Source organism: Sus scrofa, chromosome 18 (genome assembly GCF_000003025.6).
Source record: "Sus scrofa isolate TJ Tabasco breed Duroc chromosome 18, Sscrofa11.1, whole genome shotgun sequence".
Classification (NCBI taxonomy): Eukaryota; Metazoa; Chordata; class Mammalia; order Artiodactyla; family Suidae; genus Sus; species Sus scrofa.
Genome location: NC_010460.4, coordinates 22704332 through 22732282, shown reverse-complemented (window position 1 = coordinate 22732282; position 27951 = coordinate 22704332). Strand labels below are relative to the sequence as shown.

The window sequence follows — 27951 nt, the reverse complement described above, 5'->3', positions numbered from 1 at the left end:
TGGAGGTTCCCAGGCTAGGGGTTGAATCAGAACTGTAGCCGCCAGCCTATGCCAGAGCCACAGCAATGCCAGATCTGAGCCGTGTCTGTGACCTACACCACAGGTCACGACAACACCGGATCCTTGACCCACTGAGCAAGGCCAGGGATCGAACCCACAACCTCATGGTTCCTAGTCGGATTCGTTAACCGCTGAGCCACGACTGGAACTCCAGTTAATTGAAACTTCTTAAAAATAATTCTTTCTTATTCATACATGCCATATTAATTGTTGAGGCAGGAACACTTTACCAGGTTCTCAATAGCTTGCTCTCCTATGGACAAAACATAAGTACTTTTCTTCTTTGTGTTTTCTTTAAGGCTGTGACATCACAGGTTTTTGGACATTAGACATCTCAGAGAATCTTATCTCTTAGCTCCTTACCCAGCAGGGAACATTTGTCAATGCACCCCAAGGGATGATGCTCTGTAAGAGCCCTGAGAGTCCCAGTTCTCCTTGGGAAACTAATTCTTGAATTGCACATGAAAGAGTGTTAAATCATGCCAAACAAAGGAACACCGTTTACCTAAAAATATGTGTGGCCACAATTACTGAAGCTTCTCTTCTGAAGGCTTCCCTTTCGATGTGATTTTTATTCAATATTTACTTTAAAGAAATAGCACTTGGAAAATGAAAACAAGAAATCTGAATGGTTTTCCTTTTTTTCATGAATAAAGATTTTTATCATTTTGTCATTTCTTTACAGGGGACTCTTTTACTTTGAAAATGAAATACTCAATAAAAGATGAAAAAGCTTATTAGACTTTGGGAAAAAGGAAGTAAACAGTTTTCTGGGATGAGTGACTTTATTGCTTTAACACATAACGATTTTTAGAAGAATTTATATTCTGCTTCTCTGGAAGGAGTGCAAAGCTGTGACTCATGTGTTTTCTCTAACAAATCTCTGCCTCTAACAAATGGCTTTGTTTGTTTGTTTGATGACCTTTGCTGAGAGCCTTTGATAATAAGGTTGAGAATTAAGACGTCACCAGACAGTGGTGCACAGATGGGCTTCAGCTGATACTTTAGAAAAATAATATCTTCATCCTCCAGCTATTTCCCCATAAATCCAGCCACCTTGCTGTTTCAGAAAAAAACTACTTTTTAAAAATGCTGCTACTTTTTTCCATGATTAAAAATCGTCCTACCATTTCTTTCCTCCTAGTAATTGTATAAATAAAAAGCATAAAGTAGAAGGGGCTGAAATCTCAGGAAAAGAGCAATACTTTTTCCACATCAAACATGCTATCTTTTTTTGAGGGTCACTTTTAAGTTTCCGGAGAGCCTCTTTACATTTTTAGCATCACAGGTCTGAAAATGAATTAGTGGCTACGTTGAGTCACCTCAAGAAATTAAGTTTCTGTGTTTGTGCAATCTTTGGGATTTGAGCATGAGGTTTCATTTTAGTTAGAAGGAAACCACACTACCAGAAATAAGGTTCTCCCTATCATTTTTTCCCAGGGCCATTTCAGGTGATGAAACATAACTAATCAGGAAAGAAAATACAACTACTTCAATTGCTCGAGGCTGTAAAGAAATTAGGGGAAGCTCAGAAAACTGATCCGTGGAGTTGAAAACCAATGTTTGAACCCTGTCCAGTCTCAAGTGTGTTTCTTTATGGATGCGTGTATGTGAGTGTGTGTGCTATGAGAGACATGATGTGAATAACCTCTATTCTGTACATAAATATGGTTTCCCGGAATGGCAGAATAAACAGTGATCTCTATGATTTGCATTTAGAAGTTCTAGGTAAGACTCTCCTGCCCTTTTCCAAATTTCCTCTATCTGCCTAGATTCTGAGTTCTGACACCTTTTCAACATGTGGCAAGGCATTTAATTTTGCTCTTATAGTTCAGGATTTGCATTTGTAAAATCATATAGACTTAGGTTCAGGCAAGGGCATAAAACAGTATTAATAGAGGTTCAAAGGGTAGTGGATTTCACATATGTTTAGTCACAACTATATGATGGACATGCTAGCACTCATTTTCTCCTTTAAGATGTAAAATAATGTTGTAAATGAGATAGTGTTATTTGGCTCTGAGGATATTAAGATGAGAAATTAAATAACTTTTCTAAGATCGTAGAGAGTCAGAATTGTTAGAAAAGGAAATCAAAGATGGATCTATCGGATTCTAGTGCCACAGATTCTTCCTGGACCTACTGCAGCACTGAGCTGGTTAGGAAATCTGGAATATCTATTGTAGGAAAAGAGAAAAGATTGCTGAATTAAAGGTAAGCTTGGTATGCGCCACAATTTTAAATAAATATTTATAGTCACTGAAGTTATTTTTTTGTTTGTTTTTTGTTTTTAATTCTTAAGCTTTATGACCAGATAATTTACAGATCCCCTACTTTAAGCCTTCCATGAGTTGGCAAAAGCGCCATTATCACACACATCCGGTAGTTCTACAGTTGTGTTTGTGAATACCTGAATTCCAACAGCCTGACCTTGTAAGAATTCACCTGCGAAGTTTGCTAACATATCTCGTCACACTGAATTTTAAAAGCCTCTGATCTTAAAGATCATCTATAAAATGTGAGAAATGCTAAATATTCTTTACTTGATGCTGTACATAAACCTCGCTAAAATACCTTTCAATAAGTAAAAGGCAGTATTTTTGATATAGGTAATTTTAATGAAATTGGCATAGTTAAGACCAAAAAGATAAAGGGGACATTGTCAGTTTACCTTTGGCTCATGCCTTGACAGGCTAGTGAACACAACTTGAAACACAGGTGAATCTTGCTCTGTTCTATGAGACAGGGAAGGGATCTTCTCAGTATTTAAATATATTAATATAACCAGTTATAGAAATCTAAATATAAAACCAATCTCCTATAGGTTCTGAGAAGGTATTCACCATTTTCCTGAAAAGTTTAACACTCCACATTCAAGTTTAACCATCTCTGTAGAAGGGAAAGACAGTGATAGTACTTGTTGAACTAGAATTAATAGTAAAATTCAAACAGCTGACCATATTCATTTAGCTACCAACCAATCTTATTTCAATCAGGACCATCCAACAGAAACATTCCATCAGCCATACATGATCTGAATTCTAGAGTATGAGATCAATTCAAATATGGTACACATGTAAAAGTCATGAGACATTTTGGTCTTGTAATAAATAAGGCAGTGGCCAACTTTTACTCATTAGTAGCTTTTTTGAGATAAGCTATCAAGTCTTCCCTTTCTCCCTTCTAAATGCCAGCGAAGATCATTTTTGTTCCAGGGATGTACTTCTTGGGATTCTCCAGGTACGCCATCAGTGTCTCCTCTCCCCAGGTGATGCCTTTGTTCTTGTTGGCATCTGTGTAAGTGAATCCAGGAGCCTGACCTGTCTTCCGCCCAAAGAGACCATGGAGGTTTGGACCAGTCTTGTGCTTGCCTCCCTTTTCTACAGTGTGGCACTGGGCACACTTCTGAACAAAAATCTTCTTGCCCTTCTCAACATTGCCCATTTTAAAATCGTTCTTTCGCCGAGCTCAACAGGCAAACCACCACTCGCAGGCCTGACGTCCCGCTTTCTAGCAGTCACTGAAGTTATGTTTATATACTCTAGGCAATGAAGGGGTGTTTTAGAGTCTCAGAAGCTGTAGGTAAACACTGAGAGAGTTTATAAATTGTAATTCATTCCTCAGATTTTAGTGTAACCTGTTACACAAAAGTTGGTTTTAAACATATTTGACTTTTTAATTTCTGAAAGGGTCTAGTTCATGGCTGTGAACATTCTAAGTGTCAGTAGTTCACTGAATTTTGGTTTGGGGGCACCAACTGCCACCTTCATACACATACACTTGCATATTTATTTTGATAATTTACTTAATAATGTGTTTATATTCATATATGTATATTTCTACTCTTTAAGCAATCAAAATAGAATGCTGTGACTTGTCTCTTCACTGGCGTGTGTACCTCTGATCTCATAGATGACCAATAATACCCCTTTGCTCTATGCTTCCATACTCGTTTGTTCCTTCTGTGATCATTATCACACTTGTCATTACTGGTTTAACACCTGTTCTCTCTACAAAACATCACTTCCATGAAAGCAAGGCCATGACTGTCTTGTTCACTGTCGTATCATCAGCCCTTTAACAAAATGAGTAATATATAATAAGAGCTTAAGAAGTAGTCAATGAATTGAAATGAAATTGAAATTCAGTATTCTCTTTGTAAGGCAACTGTCCCTGAGATGAACTACACATTAAGCAATGGTAAACTAAAAACTGTGTTTCTAGGCAATATCTTAGAAGCCAATGATGGACAAGAAAGTTATATGTGTGTGTATATATATGTATATATGTCTATATGTTATAAAGATGCTTCAAAAAGTAATTTGCTGAAATCTAAGTTTTGCTTAGGATTATCTCATAGTTGTAATATTACTCATTCTTTTTGAAAATATTTTTGATAGGTATTCTATTAGTTGCTAAGGATTCAAAGATAAATACGAGAGACTAGTAGGGGAATTAACTCTTTAGAAGCTCAGAAGGCTTTTATGAAAATGCACATTACTTAGATCAGTGGTCTTCAAGTTTTGGGATGTGTATCCCAAGGAGTATTTTGAAAATACGTATGTGCCCCTTTGTACATTTTAAAATAAACATTTTAAATAAATAACAAATAACATTTCATTATAATTTTTTAATCAAGGTATAGTTAATTTACAATGTTGTATTAGTTTCAAGTGTACAGCAAAGTGAATCAGTTATATATATATATATATATATATACATATCTTTAAAATATCTTTTTCTATGCATATAAAAACATGTAAAACATGTAAAACATCAGTAGAATCTAAATATCATGAAACTTTAATATTCACAACCAGCTAGTTAATAATTACATTAGCAAGCTTTTCCTTAATACTTAGCAGTTTTATATCATGTCTTTTGATCTTTAACCTCATCTAAATTTCATGTACTCTGGAGAATTTTTTTTAATTTAATTTATTTAATTTATTTATTTTGTCTTTTTAGGGCTGCACCTGTGACATATGGAAGTTCCCATGCTGGGGTCAAAGTTGATCTGCAGCTATTGACCTCTGCCACAGCCACAGCCATACAGAATCCAAGCTGCACCTGCAAACTACACCATAGCTCACGGCAACGCTGGATCCTTAACCCATTGAGCAAGGCCAGGGATTGAACCTGCATCCTCATGGATACTAGTCAGGTTTATAACACCCTGAGTCACAACAGCAACTCTAGCACCTTAATTTAAATTTTACTCCTTAAACTCAACCCAAAAACTATTGAACTGGTAACAAATTCAGAAAAGTAGCAGGATATAAGATTAACATTTCAGAAATCAGTCGCATTTCTGTATACTAACAATGAAATATTACAAAAGGAATACAGAAATACAATACCTTTTAAAATCTACCCCAACAATCAAATACCTGGGAATTCACATGACCAAGGAGGTGAAGGACTTACATTCTGAGAACTATAAAACATTAATAAAGGAAATTAAAGAAGATGTAAAGAAATGGAAAGATATTCGATGCCCCTGGATTGGAAAAATTAATATTGTAAAAATGTCCATACTACCCAAAGCAATCTACAGATTCAGTGCAATCCCTGTCAAATTACCCATGACATTTTTCACAGAACTAGAACAAACAATCCAAAAATTTGTATGGAACCACAAAGACCCAGAATTGCCAAAGCAATTCTGAGAAACAAAAACCAAGCAGGAGGCATCTCTCTCCCAGACTTCAGGCAATATTACAAAGCCACGGTCATCAAGGCAGTGTGGTACTGGTACCAAAACAGACCTACAGACCAATGGAGCAGAATAGAGAACCCAGAAATAAACCCAGACACCTAAAGTCAATTAATCTTTGACAAAGGAAGCAAGAACATAAAATGGAAAAAAGACAGTCTTTTCAGCAAGCATTTCTGGGAAACCTGGACAGCTGCATGTAAATCAGTGAAACTAGAACACACCCTCACACCATGCATGAAAATAAATTCAAAATGGCTGAAAGACTTAAATATAAGACAAGACACCATCAAACTCCTGGAAGAGAACATAGGCAAAACATTCTCTGACATCAACCTTACAAATGTTTTCTCAGGCCAGTCTCCCAAAGCAACAGAAATAAGAGCAAAAATAAACCAATGGGACCTAATCAAATGGACAAGCTTTTGCACAGCAAAGGAAACCAAAAAGAAACCAAAAATACAGCTTACAGAATGGGAGAAAATAATTTCAAATGATACAATGGACAAGGGCTTAATCTCTAAAATATATAAACAACTTATACAACTCAACAGCAATAAAGCCAACCACCCAATTGAAAAATGGGCAAAGGACCTGAGGAGACATTTTTTCCAAGGAAGATATACAGATGACCAACAAGCACATGAAAAAATGTGCAACAGCCCTGATTATTAGAGAAATGCAAATCAAAACTACCATGAGACCACCTCACACCCGTCAGAATGGCTATCATTAATAAGTCCACAAATAACAAATGCTGGAGGGGGTGTGGAGAAAAGGGAACCCTCCCGCACTGTTGGTGGGAATGTAAACTGATACAACCACTCTGGAGAACAGTGTGGAGGTACCTTAGAAATCTATACATAGAACTACCATATGACCCAGCAATCCCATTCTTGGGCATATATCTAGACAAAACTCTACTTAAAAGAGACACATGCACCCGCCTGTTCATTGCAGCGCTATTCACAATAGCCAAGACATGGAAACAACCCAAATGTCCATGGATAGATGACTGGATTAGGAAGATGCGGTATAATACACAATGGAATACTACTCAGCCATAAAAAGAAGGACATAATGCCATTTGCAGCAACATGGATGGAACTAGAGACTCTCATGCTGAGTGAAGTAAATCAGAAAGAGAAAGACAAATACCGTATGATATCACTTATATCTGGAATCTAATATACAGCACAAAGGAAACTTTCCACAGAAAAGAAACTCATGGATTTGGAGAATAGACTTGTGATTGCCAAGGGGAAGGGGGAGCGAGTGGGATGGTTGAGGAGCTTGGGGTTAATAGATGCAAACTATTGCCTTTGGAATGGATTAGTAATGAGATCCTTCTGTGTAGCACTGGGAACCATGTCTGGTCACTTATGTTGGAGGATGATAATGTGTGAAAATAGAATGTGTACATGTACGTGTAACTGGGTCACCATGCTATATAGTAGAAAAAAAATTGTATTGGTTAAGTAACTATTAAAAAATAATAAAAAGATAGGGAAACAAAACAAAAAAAGTAATAAATTTTACTCTTTAAATTAGAGGCACCTTGTTTAACCTGATACACTCAGAAAAGTTGGAATTGCTAACTTAGCTCATTCAGTTTATGGAAAATATCTACCATTAGTCCTAATCAGAAAAAAACAAAAATCCTCATTGTCAAACTAATCAAATTAAATTTTTTTTCTTATAAGAAAAAGTCTAACTTTATTTTTCAGTTTAAATAAACAACCATCTTGCTTCTGAATTCTAATTCTAAGAGGAGTATATGGATAAGACTCAAATTTTTCTTGACTAGGTTGTACCCCAGATGATAAAGGGATTCATTGCTCTTAATATTTCTTACCAATGCTCCATTTGTTTTTCACACACAGGGTTCTCCCTCAGGAGAAATACATGTGAAATGTTAGAAAGGAGAAATTGAATAGCATCCTGATTTTAGTGTTTTTGCTAGCAAATCAGTTTTAGAAAAGAGAGCAGGAACTTGGAGATCTCAAGATTAATTATCCTAAAAATATTGTTACCTTTTCTCCTTGGTGATCTTTCATGTGATGTTGTTTGCACATTTCTAGCTTGTGTGACTAGCATAAAATTACAATTTATAGGTGAATGAGTGATATTAGAACCCAAGTATAACCCCAAAGTTCAAGAATTTAACTGTTCTGCTATATCTTATGTTTTGTGACATCACAGAAGAAAATGAATGAGTATCTGTAGAAAAACTTTTGATATAAAATTAGGAGATACTTCTCTTTCTCTCTCTCTGTCTCTCTGTTGCTCTTTTTCCCTCCCTCTCTCCATCCCTCCTTCTCTCTTTGTGTGTGTGTGTCTTCTTTCTAGTTTTCTTTTATTTTTGTAGAATGGAGGAAAGACCATTACAAAAGGAGTAAAAAAGTAGAAATGGCATGAAGCCTAACTTCAGGGTCCTTTTTAGATGTATTAGTTTTGAATAACTTTAATAATCCCATGGCTGCCTACAAGTCTTCATGCATTTCCAGGGCTTTGCATGACCTAGATTGCACATCACTGACACAAGAGGAGAAATCATGCCTGCGACAAAGTAAGATGTTGGCCATAGTCTTTCCTCTTTAAGACAGAAATGGTTCTCAGAGTAACCTGTCATCACTCTGAAGAGAGTAATTCTACAGCATGGTGGGTAAATTTTGATAGAGTCGGCATAGTGGTTGAGAGGAAAGTAACTCATGATTATTAAACCATCAGGCCTTGATGATTGGAAATATCAAGGGCATAGCCTGGAAAAAAAAAGAATAAAGTAGAATCCATAGTGGGTCCTTGGAAACCAATACAGCTGTACTGAACTAGGAGATTTTATGCCATAATCTGCTATACAGCATGTGTGGTTATGTCATAACTAGCCCATATAATGCCCAGTGAAGTCTTGGTTATGTTTTAGTTATAACCTAAATGTATTCTTGAAAATTAAAAAAAAAAAGATGAAAGAAAATGCAACTAAGGAAAAATAGAAATGCAAAACTTCATCTTTATTAACTTTGAATTATTTCAATCAATTTTCTGCTCTTAAAATGGTCTTATTTCACCTCCCTGTCCCCATGCTCATAATTTTATTTCTAGGGCTAATCAGTCTGCCATAAAGTATGTACACTGTGTTATGTGCAAGCACCTCTGCTTACTGCTGTTTGGCCTCTAACTTTAAGCAGTGAAAGCACATATTTCTCAGTATGTGAGTGGACCAGGATGGTCATCCTGCCTTCTCGTCACATAAAGCCTTAACTTCACCAGAAGCAATAGATAGAGATGCTATTTATATGTTACTTTTCAGTCATAGCACATGACCTTTTCTCTCCGATCTTTTCCTAAAGTTGACCCTTTCCTGAATCTCATGCAAATGAAAACAACAACTGGTAACAGAGAAATTTTATTACCTTCATTTATGTGCTTTAACATTGGTGGAGTTTGGATAAATGTCTAAAAGAAAAGACAGAAGAGGCAATCTCATGAAAAGCTCATGCTTATGCCCATGGAACATGTGACTTGGCCTGGCACTCTTATTTCGCGTACAGATTTCTGAGCAGGGTGGTAGAAGAATGTCTACTATATCAGGTCTTCCAGCTTGGGCAGCTGGAAAAGAAGCTAACAAAAGAATCCCTCAGAACATGATTCTCAGTTTCACTGATTCGGAGTTAAAGGTAGGTTGCGCAGTAGGTTAGCAAAACAGCCTATAACCAGATCAGTGACCCCAGTGAGACCCTGTCATTAAAACTTTAGTGTTGAGCCTGCAAGCCTCTGTTCCTCTGATTAGGCAATTTACTCCCTTTCCACTCCTCTGTCTGCCAAAACATTCAGTTGCAAAATGCTTTCTAATTCTCTAGACTCATAAAATGTTGTTCTCAGGAAAAGAAAAGGAGAATGGATTATTTCATTTAACAACTCATCATGATGCAATCAGAAAACATCAGGGATTCATGGATAATATTAAAAAGAGACAAAGGCAACAGATTTCATTTAGATGGGCAGAAGGGCACAGACCCCTGCTGAGTCCTGAAAGCCCAAGATACACGCCTTTCTCTTCAGTGTTTGTCATCACAATGATTGCTTATATCAGTTAACGTGACGGGTGGGGGGACAAACCAGAGCTGCATTCTCATCTAACTGATTATTTTGAAGGTCTTAAAGTAACTCTTCAGTGCCTCAGTTTCCACATCTGTGTGGAATGGATACTAATTCTTTCCATTATCTTACAAGTTTGTTTTAATGCAGCAGTTGGGGAATATTTTGAAGTATTTTGTAAGCATGTAAATCAAATGATGCTACCTGTTATACATTCTGACTTTGTTTTTTAATGCCAATCTGGCTATGTTGGTGGGTTATTATTAAATATAGTCATCTGCAAATACCATATGATATCACTTATACCTAGGATCTGATATACAGCACAATGAACATTTCCATTGAAAAGAAAATCATGGACATGGAGAACTGACTTTTGGTTGCCAAGGGGGAAGGAGTGGGATGGACTGGGAGTTTGGGGTTAATAGATGCAAACTATTGCCTTTGGAATACATAAGCAATGAGATCCTGCTGTATAGCACTGGGAACTATATCTAGTCAATTATGATGGAGCATGATAATGTGAGAAAAAAGAATGTATACATGTATATGTGACTGGGTCACCTTGCTGTACAGTAGAAAATTGACAGGACACTGTAAACCAGCTATAATGGAAAAAAATAAAAACCATTAAAAATAAATAAGTAAATAAATATGGTCATCTGTACTTATACTTCTTGTTTAAGGATGGTAAGTGATTAAAGAATTATTCCAGGGTAATATTTAATGGAACCCAATGAAGTATTTCTAGTCATATATTTTATGAATATTCCTAGAGACTTCATTCCTGTTCTCATTAGAGATGATAGGATGTTTAATTTTCTAAACCAGTATGGGAAATCACATAGAAACACCAAAATAGTATGTGCTATAGAATCTCAGATGTGTGTCCTTCTCATCTGATCTAGATGAACTATAGCTAGGATCCTGACCAAAAATTTGCCTGTATTTTGATCCCTGAGTGTAAAAGATTTCCCAGCAATTTGTCTTAATAATGCAAGTAAAATCCACTAACATTGTACTTGTTAATTTGATTAAATGATAAGCCTCGGCACCTCTGAGATGCCCTAGTGCCTATGGAGAGTGCATGATAGTGAGGAGATGAGGTCAACTTACAGAACATACAAAACATAGATAATGAGCAGGGGAGAAACACTGCTGGGAGAGATGACAAAGGTATCAGTGTGTGAAACATGTTTCCCTTTCCGCAGACTAACAGCATTCTGAACTGCTTTATATAAGCCGTAACCTTTCTTGCAAGGGGGTCTGTAAAAATAAGTGCTTTTGTGACCCTCATTCATGATGGTTCTATAAATCAAGAAAATGTCTTCAACAATGGAAATGTCTTATCTGCTTATGAACCATGTTCAATGGACTTTATTTCTCATGCTTTTGAAATCATTTTGCTCCTTTCTTGCCTGGCTTTGGAGACTCTGGATGTAACATTAAATTGTGAAATATTAGGGAGGATATTAGCAGCAACTGTGTTATTTTTAACAGTGCAATGAAATATTTAATGTTTTGTGACCGACTCCTTCAGATGAAATTTTAACACGAAGTAAAATCTGAACATATTCCGTATTTAAAAACATATACTAGGGAGTTCCCATTGTGTTTCAGCAGTAATTAACCCAACTAGTATCCATGACGATGTGGGTTCAATCCCTGGACTTGCTCAGTGGGTTAAGAATCTGGTGTTGCAGTGAGCTGTGGTGTAGGTCACAGACATGGCTCAGATCCTGCGTTGCTGTGGCTGTGGTGTAGGCCAGCAGCTGAAGCTCTGATTTGACCTCTAGCCTGGGAACTTCCATATGCTGCACGTGCAGCCCTAAAAAATAAACAAATAAATAAAACATATACTATATTATAATGGAAGTTTTAACAGTGCAGTTTGTTTGACAAAGTCATAATTTGTCCTGCCTGCCAGTTGCTCCACAATAAGGGACAGTGGGAATCAAGACACGGGTGTGTACTTAATTGCTTACCTGATTTGCTCTTAGATATTGTGTAAAAATAGCATTTCTCTCCATTGCCATGTTTTCTGTCTCTAAGGGGGAAAATACACTTGTATACTTTCTCTTTTGACACATTATATATACTATGGAAGAAATGGTTAGGGTGTGAATGTAGATACCAAAGTGACAACTTCCTTTTTTTTTAATGTTAACTTTTCCAATACTAATAAGCCTTCCTATCAACATAAACTCAGATGTTGGTGAGAAGAAAATTTTGAAAGATATTTAAGAAGAGTGAAAAATGAGATGGGCATGTTGATGAGGCAAGCATTAAAATACATGCAGATATACAGACAAAAGAAAAAACTGAGAGCATTTTGAGTAAGACATATCAGCATTGGTATGTATTTGACTCCTGGCCTTGATTAAAAAGAAACAAAACACAGGACTAGGCTAACAAAATTTTAAAAACACATATTCAGGTGTTTCCTGGTGGCTCAGTGGGTTAAGGATCCAGTGTTGTCACTGCTGTGGATCAGGTCACTGCTATGGTGCAGGTTTGTTGTGGGCACAGCCAAAAATTAAAAAAAAATAAATAAAAATAAAAAAATAACATATTCAGCATCCACAAAAAATTATGCTATAATCCCAAGAATCCAAAATATAAACATGTTAGCCAACCCCAAGAGCAATAAGTCCCATTGAGTATTAATGGTTTTGTAGGAGGAAACAGAGGAAATGAAAGTGACTTCTGATGACCTTTACAGCAGGGAAACCTATGCATCTATCCCAGTTACCATGGGAAGTTCAGTGGGCCAAATTCAGGAAAGTAGTCTAAACTGAGAAGAAACATTCCAAGGTTCCAAGGTATTCAGGAATTACTGTAGAAGGTCTACTGAAAGGTTAGTTATTATAGGTTGGACTGGACAAGCAAACTCTCAAACTAGATGCTCTTTCCCAGTACCAAGGCCTACAATATGGAAATACCACTGAGACTAGAATCTGCCCTGAAAAAGATAGAAACCATAGAAACAAATAGGAAAAAAAATGGAGCAAGGGTGCAAAGGAGGCAGGGTCCCCAAACACTCAAGAATGTATTTTCTAATCTTTTACTATACTAATAGGAGAGTCCAAAGTTATAAACATTAGAAAACTATTCTGCCCAGCTTCCTCTGCTGGTAGTGTAGGAAACATCTTGCTAAAGTATAAGCAGTGTTAAGGGGTTACAGTTAAATGACATCCAAAATTTTAGAAGATAATAATCAGAACAAAGATTTGTATAAACGATGGAAGTCTTTTAATATAAGCTAAAATATTTAAGACAATGAAAGCTGTAAAAGAGGAAATAAATCAATGAGATTTAGATAGACACAGGTGAGATAAAGGAGATGTTTGTTGAAAAGGAAGGTTTCTAAAGCAATTTGACATAACTCATGAAGACTAAAAATAAAATATAAAATCATTTGGGAAATAAGATCAAACTATAATTCAAAAAAGTAAATAAATACCTCGGATAAGACCCTTAAATAAGGGCCAAAATACAAAATAGAGTATGTTAAATATTTTAAGATAATTGGAGAAAAGGTATTAATGACTTATGGATAAAGAAGATCAGCAAGAACATGAATTATATGTATAAAATGATTCCTACTATATGAACCCAAGCAACAGGACAAAACTAAGCCAAAAACTTACATAAGTTCAATAAAAAAATACTGAGTCTTCTTCAATTTCCTTTATCAGTGTTTTGAGGTTTTCAGAGTATAGGTCTTTCACCTCCTTGGTTAAGTTTGTTCCTGAGTATTTTATTTTTTGATGTGGTCTTAAACAAGATGGGTGTTTTGCTTTCTCTTTCTGATAGTTCATTATTAGTGTATGGAAAAGCATTAGATTTTTTAATATTCTTATATTCTACAACTTTACTCAGTTTATTATAATAGTTTTTCGGTGGAGCTTTTATGGTTTTCAATGTATAGTATCATGTCATAAGTATATAGTGACAGTTTTACTTCTTCCTTCCCAATTTGGATGCATTTTATTTTGTTTTCTTGTCCGATTGCTGTCACTATGACTTCCAATACTATAGTGAATGGAAGTGGCAAAAGAGGGCATCCTTGTCTTTTCCTGATTTTAGAGGAAAAGCTTTCAGCTTTTTAATCTTTACTATGATATACATTGTGGGATTTCCATAAATAGCCTTTATTATGTTGAGATCTATTCCTTGTATACCAACTTTGCTTAGATTTTTTTTTTCATGAATTGTTGAATTTTGTCAAATACTTTTTTCTACATCTATTGAGATGATCATGTTATTGTTACCCTTTTTGTTAATGTGGTATATCACTTTGATTGATAATCATTAATAATTTCAAGTAAATCTTCTGTGCTTGAAATGTCCCACAGCAGAAATATAAAAAAAGAAAAACAACATTGTCCTTCTATTCCCAAATCAGGCATGAATTTTAGTCAATGAATCACTGAGCACCAACAAAGCAAAACGGTGGCTGGAAATTACACTGTTATTGCTATCTAAGCAAACTGCCCAGTAGGTACATGACTTTATTTCCTGCATTCCCTTGACTTTTAGGCATTAGCATATTTTGCATTCCCTAGACCTTTAGTTTATCATCCATAGAAATCTGATCCTAGTTTTAAAATATTTGTCTTTGCTCATGCTGCAGTTTCAAAGTTCACAAAGGTTATCACTGATGCCAGTCTTACTTGCAGTAATCAATATAGTCAATTCTGGACCTCCTTTTCTTTTCGAAAGAATCTCTTCTACATTTTAGTAAGAAACTCTGTTCATTCTAACTTAATAGATCTTCTTTATTGATCCTTGAAATATAAGCATTATTGAAGAGCTTAAACCCAGGCAATCCCACTGGTCAGCCATTGTAAGACAACAGAAGCCAAGTAAAGAAATAGTTTTACCAAGATTCAAAAAGTGTAGTCTAGAATTCCTGTCATGGCTCAGTGGTTAACGAATCCAATTAGGAACCATGAGGTTGCATGTTTGATCCCTAGCCTTGCTCAGTGGGTTAAGGATCCGGTGTTGCCATGAGCTGTGGTGTAGGTCGCAGACACAGCTCAGATCCCACGTTGCTGTGGCTCTGGCCCTATTGGCCCCCTAGCCTGGGAACCTCCACATGCTACAGGTGCGGCCCTAGAAAAGAAAGACAAAAAAAAAAAAAAAAAAAAAGTGTAGTTGGAAAAATTCAAGATGACAGAAATGTCGAGTTTGGTTATTTAATTTTGGATAGAGAAATGATAGATTTTGGGGGTGGGCAATGGGTTCTTATTGCTGAGACCCAACAATTTTCAGCATTCAATAAATAATTATAGAATGAAAGAAAAATGCAAGATAACTAACAGTACCACATGTTGAAGAGAGAGATTGTATATAAATACAGATATCCATTGAACTTTTTATTTAGTAATCCTCAAGTGTTTCAATAAATGTATGTTGAAATAAAGTGAACTAGTGAGATCACTAGGATGGTGGGAGTGGAGAGATAATCACATTAGATTGAGGAATGATAGGGTTAAAAAGAGACGTTTTTAATAGACTAAAATCATCTAATAGGTCAACTTCTCATCCAAGAAGATATACTCTCAAGATATTTATTAAATTTATGTATAAATACTCAGCTCCAAGTCCATTTTCTTTGCAAAGCTTTCTTAAACTCCCTCAGCGAAACAGATTTTTTCCTCTGATCTACCAAAAATAATTGCTTATTGCTATTTTTCTTGTTCCATCCTGCCTTATATGCCTTAATATGCTATTTAGTATCTAACAAGTAGAAACTGTTTTGTGTGTGTAATATATGCATTTAACACTAAATGTAGGAGGAAATAAGTTAAAGATATTTCATATCTACTAAAAGTTTTCCTAATTTTAAGGGCTTCAGATAGGAAAACCTACAGATTCACTTAAAGTAAATGTAAATGAAATAGCTCATGCTTCTAATTATTTCCTTATCTTGTTCACAAGAAAGCTCAATAACAATTGGTAAGATCCTATGAAAGAGGCTGCTAGTTGCCAACCAATTGTCCATTCTTGCTTTCTTCAGTATTGCTTGGAATGGCAGTACCCAGTAAAAAGCAACTATAACTCGCAGGGTTTTTTGTTTTGTTTTGTTTTTTGTTTTTTGGCCTTGCCTGAGGGTTGTGGAAGTTCATGCACCAGGGATCAAACCTGCGCCACAGCAGTAATCGGAATGACAGCAGTGACAACACCAGATCCTTAACCTACCGAGCCACCAGGGAATTCCCTCAGTTTCTTTTTCATAAATAGTCTGCATGAAATATAGGAATGAGTTTGATGGCTTCCAATTATAAGATTAATAAGTTTTGGTGAGGCAATGTACAACTTGGTGACTATAGTTAGGACTACTATATTGTTGGAGTTCCCAGGGTATAGCAGGTTAAGGACCCAGCCTTATCTCTGTGACAGTGCAGGTTCAATCCCAAGCCAAGGGCAACTATAAGGATCCATTGTTGCTGCAACTATGGTGTAGGTTGCTGCTGCAGCTCAGATATGATCCCTGGGCTGGGAACTTCTAGATGCCATGGGTGTGACCAAAAAAAAAAAAAAAAAAAAAAAAAGAATAAAAGAGAATATTGTGTATTTCAAAGTTTCTAACGAGAATGTCTTAAAAGATATTAACATGAGAACAATAAAATTGTAATAATGTGAGGTAATGAATATATTAACTAAACATTGTGCTAGTCATTTCACAGTGTATACATATATCAAATCAATATGTTGTGCACCTAAAATTAATTAATTGCTTAATGTTAATTCTATCAAAAGAAAGCTGGGGGAAAAGTCTGATGGAGCTGCTAAGAAAATTAAATTTGTTTTTCCTCCTGCTTGAGCTATAGATATGATGGTTGGAGCTCTAAAACCATCTTGTATCTACAAGGTAAACTTCAGGATAGAAGCTAAATACAAAGGATGGAGAATTATTTTATGCAAAAGGAAAATAAACACTATCATGTTTAAGCCACTATATTGAGAGGGCTCTTTTATTATCAGTTGAGTGTAATTTTTGACCAATATACCCACCATGTATTTAAAGACATTCTAAATCAATTGTATATTTCTTAGAGTGATGACTTTCAGTTCTTTAAACCTTAACTGTCATTAAATTACTGGCAACCAGCATTTCTAGGATGAACCTATCCAAATTTCTCATTTTGAGGACTGCTATGTAGAAATATAAACATATCAGGCATCCCTAGCATCGGAAGAAATGACTAAAACTATATATAATGAGGGTATAATTATAATGGTATGTATAGTTAGTTATGTTATTTGTCATCCCCAAATACAAGAAACATTGTGTAACCCCTAAAGACTGGGAGAAACAGTAATACATTTTTTAAGATGATGACATCAAAATAACTGAAATTTCACTAACATATATTGAGTCTTGGGGATTGAATAGAAGCAACATGAGTTTTGTTCATGGTTACAAATCTCATATTATTTCCTTTCAGTGGAAGAGATCAGAATTTTACCAGCTGTTTCTAAGTACCTCTCCTCACAGAGCATTCAGAAAGATTTTTGCATGTCTAAATTTTGTTGTTGTAGTTTGAAGTAGATTTTTCTATACTGAAAAATAATAAAACCGCCCTCTGAAAATATGTAATTTTTTTTCATTAAATCAGATTAGCCAGCTCATGGATTAGTTGGCATTTAAGAAATTTTATAAAATAATCTTTTAGACTTTACACAAAGTATGAGAGAGGAAGTAAAAGAGAGGAGAGGGATAGGGAAAGAAAAAAATTTCATGTGCACTTGAGATAATAAATATACATTCAGAAAAGAGTTTTATCAGTGATAATGCCTGGTCAAAATAAGATTTGCTTCTTTAGGTTCGAACTATTTTTATAGGGTCATTGAGGAGTCAATGAAATCTGCTAATGATTTTCATGTTTTTAACAAGGATGACATGGTTCTATTTCTATTAGTGGTCATGCATTTGGATTTAAATGTTAAACATATTTTAATATCCCATTTGATGTAGGTCACTTAGGCTTCATTCTTTCAATTTGCAAGGCAGTTCTCAGAATAATCCTTCTGAATCTGCCTCAGCAAGCAATTTTCTGAGAACTTTTTCTGTGCTCCAGTGGGCAATGTTGGTGTTTTTAGCATTCCCATGGAAATATCTTTTATTTTCTTGGAATTGTAAGTTTAAAATCTTTGGAAGAAAATAGAAAAATTGTATAAAGTGAGAGTTGAAGTTACCAGCTGGGAAAGACAGAGGCAGGCGGGGGGGTAGAGGTAGGTGGATAGGTTCAAGCCTGCTGCAATTTCAGGGAGGGAGTCTTCCTAAAGAACCAGTGTAAGTAGATATATGTTTTCTTGCAGCTTTTTTTTTTTTTTTCCTGTTCCCATTTTGCAAAGTGGGAAAAGTTTTGTTTTTCAGTTGCAAAGAACTCGTCTATAAAACTGAAGAATTAGAGGTTAAAGTGCATAGTTACAGTGTTTAGTTTTCTTTTGAATGGTTTGCATTTTGCAACAGATTGTTTACTCCAGACTTGTTTACCTACTGATCCTTAAGTATAATGCCATGACTTGAGCATGGAGCCAAAGCTCCTTTTTCTCAGCTTTCATGCAGCAGTTTTTCAGTGTCAGTTATCAGCAATGCAGCTTGTCAAATGCATAGCTGAGTTTACAATTTGGGGACAAATCAGAAAGAATTCTGAGGTGTTTATTCTTATCAGGATGGGTTAGTTATGCTTGAATAGAGTCAAATGAAGCCTGAAAATCACTAAGCACAAACTAGTACCTTGAACTGACATATTCCATCAAATAAACAAGTCATTTTTATCTATTGTTATATCAAGGAGTGGGAGAGTAGGAGAAACTCTAGATTTGGACCTCTAGGTCCTGGATTCAAGTTCGAACCCTGCAACGTATCACCTCCATAACCTTTATATTTATTGAGTTTTTTATGTGCCAAACATTGTTATAACTTCTTTACATGGAATATCTCAATTTTCTCAACAGCCTTTTGAAATAGATACTGCAATCATTTCCAAGCAAGGGAAAAAAAGCTGTGACTAACAGAGATTAGATAACACTCTCAAGAGCACAGAGATCACAAATCTTGAAGTTGGAGTTTGCCCTTGGGAATTTGTCCAGTCTGTCCCCAGAACTCAGCCTTTTAACTTAGAGGTCACAAAGTAATTTGTAAAATTTTAAAGCCTACAGTAAGGTAAAGAGGTAGCATTTTTACTATAAAAGCTTGACCTGTGTAACTGTCAATTGGGTAATTATTGAGACTGGTTGATAGAGGTGGGAAGACCTTCAACTGGGAGGCCTTTTGGCTGTTCAACCAAGTTTCCTTGCATTACTTACAAGGCCTGAGGCAAAAGATTGGACTAGTGCCTTTTTGACCTATTGATGATTCCACCTTGAAACATGTTCTTATTCTTCAATGTATCCAGCGGAATATAAAAGATAAGGTCTTTTTAGGGCTGCACCCACAGCATATGGATGTTCCCAGGCTAGGGGTCTAATTGGAGCTGTAGTTGCTACAGCCACAGCAATGCCAGATCCGAGCCGTGTCTGCAACCTACAGTTCAAGGCAATGCCAGATCCTTAACCAGGGATCAAACCAGCATCCTCATGGATACTAGTCAGATTTGTTTCCGCTGAGCCATGACAGGAACTCTGTAAAAGATATTTTTGATAAAGATATTTGATCAAAGTATGGGAGTTAGTACTATTCTCAGCACAATTCATATCTGAAAGGGAAAGATAGAATAATTAGGTTAATAGCACACTTTCTATATTCTCATTGTTCCAAAGACCATGGTATTTTGTTTGTATATTGCTATTAAGGGTATTAAGTTTTGCATAATACTACCCTCAAAATTTCAAATTGCTTTCCAAGTTGCACTTTATGCTTTGGCTATAGACGCATTACTGTGATCTAGTATCTATGTGCTAATTTTCTCATTAATTAGTACACCCTTGGCATCTGGCACCATATGCTACAAGGTTCAAAAAAAATTACCGTAGCATAACTTTATTACTGCAAATCACAACATTGCTGATGCATGATTTACTGAGCACAGTGATATTTGACAGAAGCTTCAAACAATTATTACACCATGTTTAGTATGCACTTCATCAAAGCCTTATGAATAGCCTCAGAGGTGGTAACCAAAATAGTTATTCTGAAGGAACATTAAAGCCACAACAAATATGGTCAACAATTTCAGTGAATAAGTACTCTCCAGATGATTTTTTAAAAATGTTTGTATCAATGTTTCTATATAGTCTTGTTAAAATGATGCCCTCTGAAATATAAGATCACTCAGTCACAGAAATGACTTAATACACTTCTAAAAAATGTTTAATTCCAATTTTTTACATCTCTTTATTTAATATGTATTTAGACACATTTCTTAAAAATATGCTTGATATTTCTTTTCCTCAAATATTTGTTAGACATTTTCTACACATGTGTGTTTCCATATGCTTCTAGGAGACTCTACCTTTCATCCTTGTTTTTTGGATATGGATGTCTTCAGTTGGGATTGATTGGATGTGGTTTCTAATTGGCAAGTTACAAAGTTGTGAAGAGGCAAGACTAAATGATGGCACTATATTGCAAATCAAAATTCCCTGATAAACTGTTTGGTGTTTCGGTGACTTGAGCCTTTCCCCAGCCAGAGTCACTTATCTCCTGAATGTATGTTGTAGTTTATCCACCTTCTTATTTGGTGTTAGAATGGGAGCATTATTCCTTTGTGTATTTCTGTATACTAAGGAGAAGTGCAACTACCTATTTAGCAACTTTGAAACAAAGTCTTTAAAAATTTTTTATTTATTTATTTATTTAGTCTTTTTGGGGGCCACCCATGGCATGTGGAGGTTCCCGGGCTAGGGGTTTAATTGCAGCTGTAGCCGCCGGCCTGCCTCACAGCCACAGCAATGTGGGATCCCAGCCGCATCTGTGAACCTGCACCACAGCTTACGGCTTGCGTCCTCATGGATACTAGTCAGGTTCGTTAACCACTGAGCCACGAAGGGAACTCCATCTTTAAAAAAGTTTTTAAATCCTTAGAAAAGAATAGATTTTATAGAAGTAAGTGGTCTTAGGAAATAACGGAATTGACCTTGTTAATTTTATTGGTGAGAGAAATGAAATCCAATGAGATTCAATGAATTGTCTAGTTATGCACCCCACAATGACAAATTTGGGACTGAAATCTGGATCTGGTGCGTCTGACAGTTCTCTTCGGACTATTTCAAAGTTTTATTGTCCACTAAGAAAAGATGGAGAACAGATCAAGGTGATGGGTATGAACATTAATTTACTGATTTACCAGAAAGGGAGACAAAGGATCTGAGGTGATATCTCTTTTTGACACCTATTGCCTCTCATTGGAACTTGTCCTTTGACTAAGGTAATGGCAATACATAGTCCTTTAAACTTTCTGGCTCTTTTCTAGTAAATTCAGATGTAGTCATCTGCCTCTCCTGATACACACTGGTTTAGTGGAAAAATATATAGGTTTAGTATGATATCAGCCCAAATGCTATGAGATATGTTCATAAAAATTTATGCATTGATGAATTTATATAAAAATTTAAGTAATAGCTAGGATCATCCTAAAATAAAACATATTTGATTTCAATGTTTATTTTCAATCTAAATGCTAAATTGACACAATGATAGGCAAATAGTCTAATAGAATAGAGTTGAGGGATAGATATACACATGTACAATGACTCTATTTATGCTAAAGAGGTAACTGCAAAATAGTGAGGAAAGGATAGTTTATTTTAGCGAATAGTGCGAAGCCAATTGTATATACAAAAAAGTATAAATTTTCATTCTTTGACACAATAGACAATATTCCCTTCTAGGTGGATTGTATGTCTAAATATGAGTGGTAAAATTGAAACTTCTTGAAGATAATAATAGAGATTTTTAATATTTATAAAATAAGATAAAAACATCACTAAAATAAACTTAGTAATATTATTTCATTAAAATTAAGAAATTCTATTTAACAAAAGACTTTATTAAGAGAGTGAAATTCAAGCCATTTAGAAGGTTGATAATTTTTATGTGTTCAATATAAATAATGGTCAAAATTTTCTTGCCCAACGTATACAAAGATCTTCTAGAAATAAATAAAAATGAGATACCTAATTCAACAGAAGAATTTATGAGAGGACTGAGCAAGCTCTTCACAAAAGAAGATATCCAAATGGGCAGTAAATACAGTAGAATATGCTCAACCTCATTATTCCTCAGGGAAATGCCACCTCAATATCATATCCTACACATTGTAATAATGGCTATATATTAAAATAATGCTAATGCCAAGATCTCACAATGATGTGGAACAATCTCATTTCTGATGGGACTATAAATTGTTATGTCGTTTTGGAAAACTACTTAGGAGTGTTTTCTAGAGTTAACATATGTATACCCTATAATTTAAGAATTCCATTTCTGAGTGTACTCTCAATAGAAGTGTGTGTATATGTGCACCAAAGGGCATGTACAGAGCAGTATTTTTTAAAATAAGCCCAAAGTGAAAATCTCCCAAATGCCCATCGATATGGAATGGATAAACTGTAGTATATTTGTATCCTGGGATACTATATATAAATAAATATGAAGTAATTACTGTTAAAGTAATAAGCATTGGTGAATTCCACAAACCTATGTAGAGTTAAAAAAAAAAACCCGAAAAACTAACCAAAAGATACATATTGTATGCTTCAATTTACTGATGTTCAAACACCAAAAAATTAATCAGGATTTTTAGAATTCAGGGTGATGGTTATCTTTGGGGAGAAGGGAAGTGTGGCAATTGTAAAATGATGTGAGAGAAACATCTGGTGTGATATCAATGGTATTTTTCTTGACTTTTGTGGCAATCACACTTATTTTGTGATAACTCTCTGAACTCTGCCCATACAATCTGAAAATAATTCTGTGTATATGCTACCTTTATTTTTTTTAATTATTAAAAATAAGGCTTATGGAGAAAAGTGGCTTGAGTGCTGTATTTCTACACTGCTCATAAACTCTCAGGAATAGGGACCTTTTATTGTTTTATATAATTTTCAATTCAATCAAGCTTTCTCTGTATATTTTTTATAACCACATATTATATAAAATTAACCGTGTTGTTAAGAGATATTACTCTCAGCCAATTCATGGCATCTATTTGTAACACACAGACGAAAGTCGATTTTCAAGTGTCCTTAGGAAAATTTTTGTTTAGGTGCATTTACGTTGCTTGGAGAAGAATATCATCGCTTCTGTACTAAATCATCTGTATGAGATAATTGAGAACCTAGAGTGCAATTAAACCAGCTTGCTAGTTTTTCCAGTCACAGGAATCCAATATACTTGGAGATCCGAGAGTGAGTTGTAAGCCTTATTTATAGCTTTATTTCTAAAAGCTTTATTAATTATTAGGTTCATTCTTGTGGAGATGGCTAAGTTGGTATTGGGAAAATGGCTGAAGGAAATGGCTTTTATTTACTTCTGATCCATTTATCTCTGAAATGGAATTAAGATAATATTCTTTAGTGTATTTTATATCTCCAGGCATCAGGAAAAAGATTTCTGTGAAGCAGCACACAGGCAAAAATCAAATAAATAGTCTTTTCTTTAATCTTTCCATCTCAAATAAATGATCGAAATGCACAAAGTTTATTGAGGGAGCCTAAATGTAATATTTAAGTCATCAATTAATATACAGATAAATTTTGCACACCTGAAGCAACTATTTCTGGGCAAAATAAGGAATATTGGTATACATTCCTGGTGATGTGCATAGAGAGTTCTAATTTTACTTTGATGAGTTCAGGGTAAGTGATACTTTTTTCAGTTTCTTTCAATACTTCTCATTTACTTCTAAGGCTGAATACAATTTTATATTCACTATTTTTTGGCAAGTATCAGAAGTAATTATTAAGTAATATAGTTTCTTTAGTCTACTTTTTGCTGCTTTATATTTTAGTCTTTAGCTCATTCCACCTGCTAATGCATACTTTATATTTTTCTTCGCTTTCTATGTTCTCTACCACAAAAAGTGATATTTTTGAACAGTGAACTATAGTGACACACAGTGGAGTTAATATATAACAATCTGTGTTTTGTTTTAGGGACACATCTTTTTGTAGAAGTGGGGAATTCTTAATTTTAAAAAGTGAAAACTGTCTTCTAGAGATGTATATTTGTAAATGGCTCTATATCTGAGAATGCAGATTTGAAAAATTCTTGAATACTGCAAATGGAGGTTGTATTAACAAGTAAGGCAGTATTGATATGTGATACATCTTGAAATACAATGTATGTAAAATATTTTTGATGATTTTTGATAAGGTCTTAGGAATGTAAAAACATTGAATGATGTTAAATTATATCACTTTCCTGAGATAATAGATTTTTTTAAAGTCATTGATCTGACATTGTCAAACTGTAAATTATATGAAGGACAATGACTAAGGATGAGTAAGATGTATATTACAGACAAATTCAACAGCCTCTTCCTGTTGTAATACTCATAATATAATCTTAGTCCAGTGTTTGAATTTCCTAGCAAGAATCTGGATAGGTTCTAGGTCTTTAACTTATTTATTCATATTACTTGGAAGGATTTTGATCATTGCATAGATTAAAGCATGACTTTTTAAAGAGTGAAATCATGACTCTCAGGCAAATATAAGACAAACATATGTTAAAGATTTTATTTAACTCATTGTTTTCTGAATGGGCCAATAAGATGTTCTGACTGTTTCAAAGAGCACTTAAGAAGTTAAGTTATTTGTAGGAAATTTATCAGAGAAACTTTAAGATTGCTGACTTGGATATAATACTTTTAAATAAATGTCCAATAGATCACAAATCTTTGGAATTACCTGTTCTAGCAGGCAGAAATTACTTTCATCTTTATCAAACAAAGTTGTAAATTATCAAGTAACTTCATTAAATCTGGGGCATTTAATAATAAATAATGAAATGAACTAAACACATTCTCTTAAATAATACTTGGGTAGCTTTTGCCAAAGTACAAATTGAAAGGATTTTCAGTTTGTGTATCTCAAATTATTTGCCTTATTATCAAGTTCTGGGCAGTTTTTCTGATACAAAATGCAACTTATTTTCACATAATACAGAATATGAGATTGGCAAATAAAATTTTCCCCACTTAAAACCATATTGCCAGAAGGGGTAAAATTATGCCTTAATTCAAGTGCCAGGCTACAGGTTATTAAATACCAAAAAGGAAGAAATGTGCTTTCAAGAGGTGCTAAGAATTGTGGGTGTTTATACTTCTAGTAATGCGATGAAATTGACTGTAACTAATAGAGTGTGAAATAGTCTCCCAAGGAACATAATGAAGTCCTAAAGAAAATAGCTTAAAACAGGAGTAAAAGGAGGTCTTGAAAATACAAGCAAGGAAAATCACTGCTACATTGGAAGGTGATTTTTAAGTTGTTATGTAAAGTGTCGCTGCCTCTAATTTTGTTATTTTCATTCATGACTAGCCATGTATCATTTTAATGTTGATTTATCTAATTTATATATACTCCAGAAAACAAAATGGAATCAGAGAATTCAGTGCTGATTACTGCGAGAAGCAGTAAGGTACAGCAAATATTTGCTACTTAGTGCTGTCTGGAGACATGCGTTATGGGGAAAGTTGCTAAGCTGGTCTTCCTAACAGATCTCAACACCGATTTTGTGCATCACTGATATTCTAGTTATGTGTCTTGTTAAATATACTAAATGGAATAATGGTTTTGTGTGTGTGGGCAATTACTCATAGGTTCTTCCCTAAGAACTTAATCTACTACAGGAACCAACAGAATTACCTGTAAAGGAGATTACATTATAAACCAAATATGTGACGTTGATAAAAGTAGATTCAGTGCATTTTAGTGAATATAATGATAATAAAATAGGAAGATATCCCTAGTGATGTAAATAAAATGGCTGATTTTATATTTAGAAGTAAACCTTTTAATATTTATTATTAGCACTTCATAGTATTTTCCTGAAAGAGTGATTTCTGTCATATACCAGTGTGTTTTAAAAAAATAAATGTTATCATCAGATCATTTCTTCATCCTAAACTCTAAGTAAGGACTCTTTTTTCATAATACTGGTTTATCTTCCAAACGTGGGTTTGTTGGATATTAGCTACAGTTTTTTTTACTTATAACTATTTTAAACCTGGGAAGTTGAATGCATCAAACATCACTAATATCAATGTTTTTGTGGTCAATGACTTTTCTTACATTCTGCATTTGATTCTGTTTCATCATGGATAGTGCAGTTTTATTTTCAAATAAATTGGCTTTCATTGTTTAATCGTTTGATTCTCCAGGTTTGATATAGTAATTAAATCTGCATTAGGATAATATTAATATAAACATGTAGTCATTAAAATTTTAAATTTAAATGGTTTTTTTTTTTTTTTTGTCTTTTTGTTATTTCTTGGGCCGCTCCCGCGGCATATGGAGGTTCCCAGGCTAGGGGTCGAATCGGAGCTGTAGCCACTGGCCTACACCAGAGCCACAGCAACGTGGGATCCGAGCCGCGTCTGCAACCTACACCACAGCTCACAGCAACGCCGGATCGTTAACCCACTGAGCAAGGGCAGGGACCGAACCCGCAACCTCATGGTTCCTAGTCGGATTCGTTAACCACTGCGCCACCACGGGAACTCCTTAAATGGTTTTTAAACTCTCTCTCTCTCTTTTTTTAGGGCTATACCTGTGGCATATGGAAGTTCCCAGGCTAGGGGTCAAATCAGAGATGCAGCTTCCAGCCTACACTACAGTCACAGCAACACAGGATCTGAGCCGCGGCATCTGCGACCTACACCACATCTCATAGCAACGCCAGATTCCAGACCCACTGCGTGAGGCCAGGGATCGAACACGCATCCTCATGGATACTAGTCAGATTCGCTTCTGCTGCACCACAATGGGAACTCCAAAATGCTCTCATTTTTAAAGAAAATTTTTATCACATAGGGAAATACTTTTGCTAGCATCCTTATCCCTCATATTCCATTACTATCAGCTGCTCAAGGCATATGGAAGCTTTGTTTAGAATTGTTTTGCTGTACAAGAAAAAGGATCCTCCATAAAAAATAATTTCGGTCCTAAAAATGATCGCCATTTAAACATGAAAAAATAAAAGATTACCTTTTTTGTAATTTTAAAATTTTATATGATAACCAGATGCAGATACTTACATTTTATTTATCTACACAAAGTTAGACATTCTATATAAATTTATTTTGTTTTCTTTAAGGTATAAAATCCTAAAGTTGTAAGATTATGAAAAACATAGGTATTTTATTCATATTTACTAGTTTTTTCCTATGTTCAATATACTTATAGTTTACAATAGTTAGTTAATCACAAAAATATAGCTAAGCAGTTTCCAAAATTTGTGATTTTCACTAGATGAAATATGACTAATTTGGGATGACTCACTAAAGAGATGAATAAATTGAGCCCATCGTAATGTTATGTATCTATTAAAAATGTTTAAAAAATTTGGCTGCATACACATCTCTCACCTTTAGAAGCTTTCAAGCTTTACTAAGGAATGGGTACAGAGTCTAATTTCTTTCTAAGCCAATTGTGTGGTTTAATCACAGGAAGCACTGTTTAACTTCAGGAAGTTAATACCATGTGAATATTACCAAGGTGAAATGTAGAAATTGTGCCAATTACTTTATGAGCTGTTCTCTGATCATTGATCCTGGGAAAATTCTTTCTTGGGTCCTGGTGTTCTTCTTTGGGGGATGGATGTGATTTCATTGGCTTCCTCTGGACTGTGGCATGGCTGTACAGGTCCCCTTATATCCTATCCCAGGGTTATGTGGGGCTAGGGCAGAGGAGCAACACTGGGTCTCAGGATAAAGTCCTAACCTGATAATACTAGCTGCAGTCCCTAAGCTCACATTGTTATATGGCTTTAATTTGGTGATATGCCAGAAATGGCTCATACCAGCTCACACTGGCTCATGGGCTGTTTGCTATATTATCAGGAATTTTGTGAGCAGGCTGTTAAAAAAAAGCCATTACCAATATAAATTAAATAAAGT

The 27951-nt window shown here is 35.1% G+C and overlaps 1 protein-coding gene and 1 long non-coding RNA gene across 4 annotated transcripts in view; one reads left to right on the top strand and one right to left on the bottom strand.

The window, feature by feature from the left end:
* Nucleotides 1–27951, top strand: part of LOC110257598 — an 803392-nt gene that overhangs the window by 93923 nt on the left and 681518 nt on the right. The window lies entirely within an intron of this gene.
* LOC100522842 (cytochrome c) lies at nucleotides 2823–3569 on the bottom strand. Its single transcript, XM_013985632.2, has one exon. The coding sequence runs from the start codon at nucleotides 3502–3504 to the stop codon at nucleotides 3244–3246; it is 261 nt and encodes an 86-aa protein (XP_013841086.1). The 5' UTR covers nucleotides 3505–3569; the 3' UTR covers nucleotides 2823–3243.

What these genes read in the sequence shown, in the direction of transcription:
- LOC100522842 (XM_013985632.2), bottom strand. Translation starts at nt 3,504, where the DNA reads ATGGGCAATGTTGAGAAGGGCAAGAAGATTTTTGTTCAGAAGTGTGCC.